Source organism: Chamaea fasciata, unplaced genomic scaffold (assembly GCF_029207755.1).
Source record: "Chamaea fasciata isolate MVZ Bird 193981 ecotype frontalis unplaced genomic scaffold, bChaFas1.0.hap1 SCAF_102, whole genome shotgun sequence".
NCBI lineage: Eukaryota > Metazoa > Chordata > Aves > Passeriformes > Sylviidae > Chamaea > Chamaea fasciata.
The window spans coordinates 227,060-238,231 of NW_027094187.1; the positions used below are offsets into that span (position 1 = coordinate 227,060).

The following is an 11,172-nucleotide window of genomic DNA, read 5'->3' on the forward strand; positions in this document are numbered from 1 at the left end:
GGGACCAAACCACAAAATGACTGACTAGTTTCCAGGAGTGTACTATCGCTTTCACTCTGTTTTAGACACCAGAAGGACAGTTCACAGAAACTGTACATTTATGTTTCTCCACAGCTCGTTGGCAACACGTAAGGCATTTTCATGTGTCCAGTTAGGCACAGTCAAGGACTTCAGCCTGACACAGGACAGGAAGGGAGAGTTAAGCTCTTGCAGATGAAAATACAACAAACATTGGCAACAGTTTGTTCCCAACAGTTAGCTAAAAATGCTGGTGGAGCCATGGCATAGCATTTCATTGCATGCAGGACCTTAATTTACCTTCTTGCATCTTCTTTCCAACAATCCAGGCAGGTATTTCATTGAAATCGAAATGACTATATAGATCCCTTGCTGAACCCGGGCCCTGAGCCACCATTGCTGACAGCAGTGTAAGGCACCCCTGGCTCATCCTAAAAAGACAAAGCAGAGGGAAAACCTGCAGGTTATTTCCAGGATCATGGTTATACTAATCACCAAACCAACAGATTAAAACTTCAAGAGAAAATAGAAGGGAAGTTAAATAATCAAAGCAATTATTTTAGGTAGTAATAACAGCAGCTGGGAAAGAGGGGTGAGGGAGGAAGGGAGAAGGAAATGCCTTTTCATATTCTTCCCCAAAATTAGGCCATAAGGTGAGGCTGGATGTTCCCTTTATCAAGTAGTTTAAAAGGGTGAAAGTGCCAAAACGAACAACTCTAAGATGACCTGTTCATGGCAGTGGGGCTGGACTACGCAAGCCTTAATTATGATTCTATGAACTCCTAAATTCATAGAGGTCTGCCATTTATTTCAACAGGAATACATAAGAGGACAGCAGACCTCCATCATCTGAACAGCCACTACCATGAACAGATTTGTAACTTGTCCATCGTGCATCTGTCATGGACAATCTGTAAAAAGCCGTGTGGTTCAAGCAGAGATCCCATCTAGACATGCAATAAAGAAAATCCCTCTGCACAGCAAAGAGGTTGCACAGAAAATGCAGAGCATCTCCCACCAGAAATCTGCAGCCCCCTCTGTGCAGGTTCTAGAAGGATTCCTCCAGAACCTGCAATCTTTAAACATTTCATCAGAAGTGCACATCTTGCACAGCCTCAAAATTTGTTTCCAGTTTACACATTTGAGATTCTTTGTCAGGTTAAAAAGCCTGCTGCAATAAGATCAACTGCACAGCTCAGGAAGCACAGCTGTGCCTATGAACTAGGCAAGCAGAGAAAAGGTTTTCCAGTTCTGCTCAAAGACTGAAAGATGAGTCATTTGCCTCGGCCAAGTCAATTTCAGTCTGATTTTTTCTCTGCTTCCCTCTTCCTCCCAGGTCTGTACTGAAATGTCTCTGGCATTTGCAACTTTTTTCCCCATCCACAGGAGCATGAGAAATTGTTTGGTCTGGACTAAATAACAACAGTTATTGAGCAACCTAAAATGACCTCAGTTTTAGGAGACTGAAAAAATTACAGAAAAAGCCAGTCTGAAAGAGAAAAATCTATTATAAACATGGCAACCTGACTCCAAAAAAAATACAGGAAAACAAAGAACTCAAGAGCAGCTCTTTTTGCTGTCACAGGAAGACTGCCCAGCCCTGTTCCACGCAGTACATTCCACCCCACAAATCAAGCAGCAATAAAGTAAGAGGACTCAAGGTACCACCAGTGTTAGCTCTCACCAGGGCAGGCCCAACCGATGAAAACTACACCTTCAGGAAATTATCCTACAGCACTGGATTGTATGATGCATCAGAGCTTTCACTTTGCAAAGACTTCCACAGGCAATTATTTTATGACAAGTGGAAAAGGATTATTAAATAAAGGTGGATTATTAGCAATAACTCAAGATGAATTTTGAAACGTCCCGTACAGTCCCTCCAGATCAACTGACAGAGATTCTCCAGCAGAGCACCAAGAAGACTTACTTGTGATTTTCAGAATACAAAGCAGCATAGACCAGTCTCATATAGGAATGAATCAACTTTCTGACGATGTTCATTCCCACAAATGTGAGCGGTCGCTGGCTGTCCTCAGTAAAATGGCTTCTAGGGCTTGAAAGACTAACAGCATCTGCCGGATAAAAAAGTATGTTAGCATCTGACAATATCAGGTAAGACTTGAAATTATTAGCTGAGCAAATAGTAATAACCACCATCGATAAAGGGTAACCCCACCCCAAGAGGAAAGCTTCCACACACGAAAGTGACATTAACTTTTAGATTCTCTCCCAAATTAACGCTTCCTCTCGGAAAAGATCACTTTGGAGAGCATGTAGTTTCAAGGAATCATTGCTTTAAGAGACGGCTGCTCCTAAGTGGACGACGAAAAACAAAATGTCCCCGAGAAAAACACTGGGGCTGTTCCGGTCTTGCAATTATTTCCCTGCAGAGGAATCCAGAAACCACACAGCACTGGGCTGCGCCCATTACAAACACCAGCCCCTGTGAGCAATGGGATATTGAGGGAAGGCTGTCACTGAACACGACACAGATAAAAATGATACTGGAAGACAAAGAATAGCAGGCGATGGTTAAAAAGCCACACAATACAGTACTATGTTGTAAGCAGTCAGCAATGCTGCACCAGCATTCAGAGTGAAAAATTATTGAACTCTTTGTTCATTCGTCATATTCTGATGAGGATAAATTGTGTCCAGCTAAAATAAGAAAAATGAGGTCAACTTTACCAGCAGCTTCCTAGAAATACTGATATATCAGGGAGATACCTAAGAACATTTACTTTCACCAGACTATTGTTTTGCTTACTTAACTGCTTTTATTGATCCCCTTATTTCCTAAAAGATCTTTTGATAACATTTAAAGAACCTTAACAGCTTGATTTGGACGGGACGATTGGCTGTGTGTGTCATTAAATCCAGGAACATCTATGAACTGAAAAGAGCATCTCCCACTCGGTAGGTGCTTCTGCCACTGCTACTTCCAGAAAAAAAAGAAAAAAACCAAACCAAAGCCATAATCAATTATCAGAGTTATCTACACCACAAAGCATTTATTCACAGAACCACAGAGTATCTTGAGCTGGACCCACAAGGATCATCCAGTCCAACTCCTGGTCCTGCACAGCCACCCCAACAGTCCCACGCCTGACAGCGCTGCCCAAACCTTCTTGGAGCTCTGGCAGCCTTGGCCACTGTGACCATTTTCTGGCAACCTTTTGTCGCTTCTTCTCCAGGGTGGGATTGTTGGGACTGCAGCCGCCAGTCCCTGAATTACAAGCCCCCTGTCCAACTTACTTCACTTTCAGGCTTCCTTTCTCCATCGAGAAGCTTGAATATCTCAGCACACTCCATGGAAATTTTCACGTATCCCTCCACGACATCGTACACTTGGGCCGATGGCAGCGTCCTGGCGACGGACACGAACGTCTCCAGCCCTGCAAAGGCGCAGCGTCAACCCGGGGCACCGGCGCCCCGTGCAGGGCCCGCTCCGGCCCGGCCGCGACCCTGAGGGGCCGAGCGGTGCCATGTGCGCCAGCCCCGCCAGCAGCAGCACCGGTGCCACCCACCCCCTGCGACGTGCCCCGGGACAGCCGCCTCCGCCCGGGACGGCGCGGCCGCCTCCGCCCGGGACGGCGCGGCCGCCTCTGCCCAGCGCAGCCGCCTCAGCCCGGGGCGGCGCGGCGCGGCCGCCGCAGCCCGGGACGGCGCGGCGCGGCCGCCTCTGCCCGGGACGGCGCGGCGCGGCCGCCTCTGCCCGGGACGGCGCGGCGCGGCCGCCCCTGCCCAGCGCGGCCGCCTCCGCCCGGGACGGCGCGGCGCGGCGCGGCCGCCTCCGCCCGGGACGGCGCGGCGCGGCGCGGCCGCCTCCCCCTGGGACGGCGCGGCCGCCTTTATCCAGCGCAGCCGCCTCAGCCCGGGACGGCGCGGCCGCCTCAGCCCGGGACGGCGCGGCCGCCTTTGTCCAGCGCGGCCCCCTCTGCCCGGGACGGCGCGGCGCGGCCGCCTCCGCCCGGGACGGCGCGGCGCGGCGCGGCCGCCTCCGCCCGGGACGGCGCGGCGCGGCGCGGCCGCCTCCGCCCGGGACGGCGCGGCGCGGCCGCCTCCGCCCGGGACGGCGCGGCGCAGCGCGGCCGCCTCCGCCCGGGACGGCGCGGCCGCCTTTGTCCAGCGCAGCCGCCTCAGCCCGGGACGGCGCGGCCGCCTTTGTCCAGCGCGGCCCCCTCTGCCCGGGACGGCGCGGCGCGGCCGCCTCCGCCCGGGACGGCGCGGCGCGGCGCGGCCGCCTCCGCCCGGGACGGCGCGGCGCGGCGCGGCCGCCTCCGCCCGGGACGGCGCGGCGCGGCGCGGCCGCCTCCGCCCGGGACGGCGCGGCGCGGCGCGGCCGCCTCCGCCCGGGACGGCGCGGCGCGGCGCGGCCGCCTCCCCCTGGGACGGCGCGGCCGCCTTTATCCAGCGCAGCCGCCTCAGCCCGGGACGGCGCGGCCGCCTTTGTCCAGCGCTGCCCCCTCTGCCCGGGACGGCGCGGCGCGGCGCGGCCGCCTCCGCCCGGGACGGCGCGGCGCGGCGCGGCCGCCTCCGCCCGGGACGGCGCGGCGCGGCCGCCTCTGCCCAGCGCAGCCGCCTCCGCCCGGGACGGCGCGGCGCGGCGCGGCCGCCTCCGCCCGGGACGGCGCGGCCGCCTTTGTCCAGCGCAGCCGCCTCAGCCCGGGACGGCGCGGCGCGGCCGCCTCCGCCCGGGACGGCGCGGCGCGGCCGCCTCTGCCCAGCGCAGCCGCCTCCGCCCGGGACGGCGCGGCGCGGCCGCCTCCGCCCGGGACGGCGCGGCGCGGCCGCCTCCGCCCGGGACGGCGCGGCGCGGCCGCCTCAGCCCGGGACGGCGCGGCGCGGCCGCCTCTGCCCGGGACGGCGCGGCGCGGCCGCCTCTGCCCGGGACGGCGCGGCGCGGCCGCCTCTGCCCAGCGCAGCCGCCTCCGCCCGGGACGGCGCGGCCGCCTTTGTCCAGCGCAGCCGCCTCAGCCCGGGACGGCGCGGCCGCCTTTGTCCAGCGCGGCCCCCTCCGCCCGGGACGGCGCGGCGCGGCCGCCTCCGCCCGGGACGGCGCGGCGCGGCGCGGCCGCCTCCGCCCGGGACGGCGCGGCGCGGCGCGGCCGCCTCCGCCCGGGACGGCGCGGCGCGGCGCGGCCGCCTCCGCCCGGGACGGCGCGGCGCGGCCGCCTCCGCCCGGGACGGCGCGGCGCGGCGCGGCGCGGCCGCCTCCGCCCGGGACGGCGCGGCCGCCTTTATCCAGCGCAGCCGCCTCAGCCCGGGACGGCGCGGCCGCCTCAGCCCGGGACGGCGCGGCCGCCTTTGTCCAGCGCTGCCCCCTCTGCCCGGGACGGCGCGGCGCGGCCGCCTCCGCCCGGGACGGCGCGGCGCGGCGCGGCCGCCTCCGCCCGGGACGGCGCGGCGCGGCGCGGCCGCCTCCGCCCGGGACGGCGCGGCGCGGCGCGGCCGCCTCCGCCCGGGACGGCGCGGCGCGGCCGCCTCCGCCCGGGACGGCGCGGCCGCCTTTGTCCAGCGCAGCCGCCTCAGCCCGGGACGGCGCGGCGCGGCCGCCTCCGCCCGGGACGGCGCGGCGCGGCCGCCTCAGCCCGGGACGGCGCGGCCGCCTCTGCCCAGCGCAGCCGCCTCCGCCCGGGACGGCGCGGCGCGGCCGCCTCAGCCCGGGACGGCGCGGCGCGGCCGCCTCAGCCCGGGACGGCGCGGCGCGGCCGCCTCTGCCCGGGACGGCGCGGCGCGGCCGCCTCTGCCCAGCGCAGCCGCCTCCGCCCGGGACGGCGCGGCGCGGCGCGGCCGCCTCCGCCCGGGACGGCGCGGCCGCCTTTGTCCAGCGCAGCCGCCTCAGCCCGGGACGGCGCGGCCGCCTTTGTCCAGCGCGGCCCCCTCTGCCCGGGACGGCGCGGCGCGGCCGCCTCCGCCCGGGACGGCGCGGCGCGGCGCGGCCGCCTCCGCCCGGGACGGCGCGGCGCGGCGCGGCCGCCTCCGCCCGGGACGGCGCGGCCGCCTCCGCCCGGGACGGCGCGGCCCCCGCAGCCCGGGACGGCGCGGCCGCCTTTGTCCAGCGCAGCCGCCTCAGCCCGGGACGGCGCGGCCGCCTCAGCCCCGGGACGGCGCGGCCGCCTTTGTCCAGCGCGGCCGCCTCAGGGCGCGCCTTTCCCGCCACGCAGAGCCCCTCACCTTTGGCGGCGGCCGCGGGGTTCCGCAGCAGCGCCGTGAGGCGGGCGCCATCGAACTCCTCGTCCCGCGGGCCGCAGGCGCCCCGCTCCGCTTCCCGGCCATGCCCGGTTCGGAGCCGGCACGGCGGCACCCCGGAATCGCCGCTGCTCCCGCAGGCAGGGGCGGGCGGAGCGGGAGCGGCAGCGGCCCGGAGATATCGCGGCCCGGGCAGGGTGGTGCTCCCGCGGTCCCGCCCCGGCCGAGTTGTCGGGCCTGCCCAGCGACCGGTGCTCAGGTGAGCAAAAAGAGTTAAAAATAGTTACCATGGAACGGCACAGAGTCCCCCTCCGGTTCACAAATTCAGAGTGTGCAGAGCCCGTTTTTATACAGTTTTTGGGCTTGGGCAACCGATTACGTCATGGGTTCTTTGTGTGTATGATTCTTGATTCATATTCATCTAGGGTCTTTTACGGTTGCAAGTCAGGTGAATAGTTTTTTCCGGGGAGACAGAAGCTTTTGTCCGGGTTTGCTGGAACCGGGTATTGAGATGTATGTCCTTGACGACAGTCGGGATGATGGCTGTGGGGCGCTGAGCACTCGGCTGACGGTGGCTGATGGCGGTGCTCAGCTCCATCAGCCAGGGGTCACACCCTCCTTTCTCTCCGCGATGGGTGATTATCGTCCCTCTCGGCAGAGGAATGTCTTCCAGGAACCCCGCATTCCTTTACGCTTAAGAAAGTGATGTTATCCAGTAAAACACAAACTAACTCTAAAATATCTACTACACAGGCTTATAAAGTATATTATTAAAAAACCCACGAATTAATCTCAAAACATTCACCTCAATCTCGTTCCACCATCCCTTCCCACCCCCTGCCGTGGGCAGGACACCCAGGCGGCTTTACCTCTAGTTCAGTCAGGCCACAGGGATCCGGGGCAGCCACAGCTTCTCTGGGCCCTGTGCCAGGGCCTCGGCACCCTCACAGACGAGAATTCCTTCCCAGTATCCCATCTGCAGCGGTCTCTCTCTTTTGTTTCAGCCTTACAGTTTTCTTGAAACTTAAATTTATGCAGGTATCCAAATACATTGGCAATTCCAGAAATCGGTAAGCACATAATATGGAAAGTAAATAACATTCTCAAGAGGGAGTTGCTCTGTTTTTGAGGGGGCGAAAAGAAAGGCTAGTGCTAGCAGAACTAGGGAAAAAAAAATTGATTTAACTCTGTTTTAAAAGGCTTAAAGTACCCATACTGAGATCTTCAAGGTAAAAGTCCTAGTTACCAGGCTTACAAGCCTGATAGTTATCATCACACCATATTTCACGGTTCTAGTATTTTAAAAGTACTGCAGAATGCTACTGAAAATTATTTTTATTTCAACTTGAAGTGAAATTATTCTCTCCCCTCACTGCCTGTGGAGCTGTTAGAGGCTTCCAGGAGGCTGGGGAAGCAGACTACGGGTTTCATTTCCAGCCAGGTCACTTCCATGTTCTGCTGGAGTGGACTTTGAAGCCTGTGTCCTTTTCTTTCTCTATTATATCTGACAACTTTCCTCCCCCGAGTCTGCTTTTTGGCAAGACGCATTTACGGAGGGTCAGTCGAAGACCTCAGGCTCAGAAAAAAATCATCTGTTCTGCTGTGCTTACGTGTGCAACAGATGGGAGCAGCAATGAGTCGAGTAGTAACTTCTGAGCTGCCCGGTTTTTCAGTAAATCAAAATATTCTGTGATTCTTGCCAGATGAACTTATCATCATATCCAAGTTACACACACCCCTCTGGCATTTTCAAGGCTAAAAAGCAATTCCTGGTCCCTTGCATGAACCTCAGCTCCCCCCCTTGTTCAAGGAACAGTTCTAGATACAAGACTAACTGAGCCAAGCGACCCTTTCCTGCCTCAGTTACGTCCTCTGAGGCCTTTACTGTCCTGAACAGAAGGTAAACAGCTAAGCCCCAGCCCCGCAGTCCTGCCCAACTTGCCTTTGCTCCCAAACCTGAACCTTTTTCTTTGCTGTGGGATTCCTTACTCGTGCAATCCTGAAGACAAATATCTGATTTGGCAGATGAGACCATTTCTAACACAAAATCTTCACCGAGGTTTCTCTTCTGATTTCAGCCTTAAGCACTCCCGTCCTTCTCAGGCAGCCCCTATCTCCAGCCGTTAGCCATGGATCCTTGCTGTTCTATAGCTGACATTGCCACCCCTCAAGTCTCTTGATACGCATTTACATCACTCCGTAACGGCGTCCTCCTGACCCTTCCCAAACTCAGCCTGATCTCCAGGCCTACAGCCTCTCCCTGCAGATGAGGGACTGTGAGAAGGGCTGCAGACAGACCTTTGCATGACCCCAGCTATACAGCCCATGCTAATCCCAGCCCAAACCTGTCCTGCTGTTGGGATACCCCACTTACAGTTACAGTAACCCCTGTGGTGGTTTCACTTCACTTCATCTGTGAGTTGCAATCTCCCACCCTTCACTCCTTTGGTAAGAAACGCATTAGTGTCTTAAAATAAATGTTTCTTTTTATGTATAAATTAAGTATAGAAAGCATTCAGAGGGAATACATTTAATCCAAAATCGCACCTTAAAACTGTAGCTCTCAGTGTTCGCTCTCAGTTTACACAACTATTACACAGAAAAGTTTCCTTCAGTTTTTCCCCAAATTTCAAGTGTGATATAGAGCTCTTTGTCAAATCTTCCTGCTTTCCAGCCTTTGGCACCCTGAGGCATGGGATGACAGAAGGAGAGAGGGTGACGCTGCCCAGGGATGGGCTGACAGGACCACCTCCTCGGCACGGCCTCCCAAGAAGGGAATGCTCCCAACACTATCTCTTCTTTGTCATCACATGTCCAAATGCCCTGTGCCCTGCACCTCCATGATCCTTGCTGGGATCAGCCCAGTGCCAGCTCACACACTTGGACACAGTCATTGCAGAGCTTGAATTCCAGGAGTTCGGCATCGAGGAGTCCAGGGTATGTGCAAGGTCCGTGTATGGACCCAGGAGACGAGTGGGCTGGCAAGGCTGAGGTAAAACCACAACTTTTTTTACTCTAGATGCTGTAAAACAAAATCATCTCTCCTCCTCTTCTTCCTCCTCCTCCAATCCCGTAGTTATTTCAGCTGGAGTGCAAGGAGTGCATTTTAAGCCTGACTAATGGCAATTTATCTTCCTCCCACGAGGAATATTAGAGCCTGTCGATATGGGAGGATCTGCCGACCAGGCATTATGAGCATCAGGGGTTTGAGTCAGAGCATGGGAGACTCTGGAACTGGGCCGCATGCCCAGGTGCTGAAGATGGGTGGAAAGATCAGAAAAAAGAGGGAAGAGGACAGAAAAGTGTCAATGAGCAGGCTGTGCATAGCCAGAGGAGGCATTTGCTGAGAGCACCTCTGAGTTATCTACTGCGATTCTCGGGTATTTCTGTGTACTGAAATCCTTCCCACCTTATACACATGGAATAATCTTCAAGCATCATCCAGTCTGAGTTTGACAAAGTCACTGAGTCACAGAATTTACCAGGGAGCCCTTACAGTCTTGATGGGAAAAGCAGGCACTTATAAGCACTGCAATATCATTTTAAATTTTTGTTATATGCTTCTAATTTCACTGTGCTCAGGTCGAATTAGCCTGAGGTCTGGATCTCAAAACTATTAACTCTCACTGATTAGATATTGATACGGGCTATTCTTTTCTGAAACACCATCAGTTTTGCATGCCTTTGCATACCTAACTTGAGACATCTGGAAGCCCGAGTTTTTCAAGGCTCTTGGAAAAGCCACAGTTTTTTCAGTGTTTTGACATTGATTCTGTGGCTTTGAAAAGCTTCTGTCTTGAATTTCAAGTACGTAGTCATTGGTCATTTTGGAAAATCTTGTCTTAAATACTTACGGAAGGGGAACAGTGTCATGATAACGACCCATCAGAGGCAGGCTCATAAAACCGTAGTAAAGCAATTTGACAAAGAGGGTGATTTCCCTGGACCGTGCTCCACCCAGTAACTGTGGCCTAATGTCCTTCCTAACTGAGGGGGCAGGACACACAGTCTTTCCCACTGTGTCTTTGAAACATCATGTCGGGAAGTGACCAGGGACATTCTCTTGTTTGCAGCAGTAAGCTCTCTGAGATGGGCCATGCCTCTCACTTCATGTCTATACAGAGTGCCAGGTGCACTGCTAGAAAAAACAATCTGCGTACAGGAGAAGTGCCAGCAAGACTGGCAGCATTCAGGGGGGTGGGGAGCGGGGGACCTTCTGCTGCCTCTCCTGAGGAAACGGGAGTGAGGTTTCATTCCAAATGAAACGTGAGGAGACTGGCTTTGCAAACTTCATGGGTCACATCTTCTGTCTCGTGAAGTGGTGGGGGTCTCTATGGTGTTTTGACTAGTTTGGCCAAGGAGCAGCTCATGATCACCAAACTCAGAACTTGCTTAGCTCAGCTCACTCTCTCTGAAGCAAGTCAAAAAAATAGCAGAAGAACAGCAAATCATTCCCCTCCTTCTAAACCTGCTGGGTGGAGTACTTTCACTCAGTATTCATTCCAATTTCTATTTACACACACAAGAATGTTTCCTAACTCTGGCTCACAGAATTGGTCCTCTCCAGTTCAAATTACAGCACACTTGAAGCTCTTGTTAGATCGTATCATCCATAGCGCCTTGTGAGAACTTACAGCATCCAAAACAAATTCAGAATTGGAAAAAAACTATGGAACAGGCTTCTCTACAACGATTTTCAGCTTGTATCCATAGAAATAGAGGTTGGATTGGGAAAACTGCGCTCTGTTATTTTAAATAATCAAAATGTAGTGATTACTGTAAGGTATGTGCTTTGTTTTAAGTGGTCTGACACTCATTTCCATAGAAACAGAGAGAGGATAACAGCCCACTTGTTTGAACTGTCCTGTGGATTCTGTCTGTGTCAGAATGCAGGAATATAAAGCTTTTAAAAATGTGGGAAAGGCCTGGGGTTTTGTTCTTAATTATGGGGGGTTTTTT

The 11,172-nt window shown here is 56.3% G+C and overlaps 1 protein-coding gene across 1 annotated transcript; it reads right to left on the reverse strand.

Annotated features, from left to right (window-relative positions):
- Window positions 1-558: 558 nt before the first annotated feature.
- Window positions 559-6,811, reverse strand: LOC136304507 (nucleolar pre-ribosomal-associated protein 1-like). Its single transcript, XM_066208018.1, has 4 exons — window positions 6,649-6,811; window positions 6,199-6,450; window positions 3,277-3,416; window positions 559-2,093 (listed from the first exon to the last, which is right to left on the reverse strand). Exons 1-4 carry the CDS (start codon window positions 6,809-6,811, stop codon window positions 2,019-2,021), a joined length of 630 nt encoding a protein of 209 aa, XP_066064115.1. The 3' UTR covers window positions 559-2,018.
- Between the last annotated feature and the right edge of the window lie 4,361 nt (window positions 6,812-11,172).

Coding starts and splice junctions, on each gene's coding strand:
- LOC136304507 (XM_066208018.1), bottom strand. CDS start 6,811: ATGGAGCTGAGCACCGCCATCAGCCACCGTCAGCCGAGTGCTCAGCGC. Junction 6,451..6,648: donor TATTCACCTGACTTGCAACC/GTAAAAGACCCT, acceptor GTCGCTGGGCAG/GCCCGACAACTCGGCCGGGG. Junction 2,094..3,276: donor AAAGGAAGCCTGAAAGTGAA/GTAAGTTGGACA, acceptor TTTATCCGGCAG/ATGCTGTTAGTCTTTCAAGC.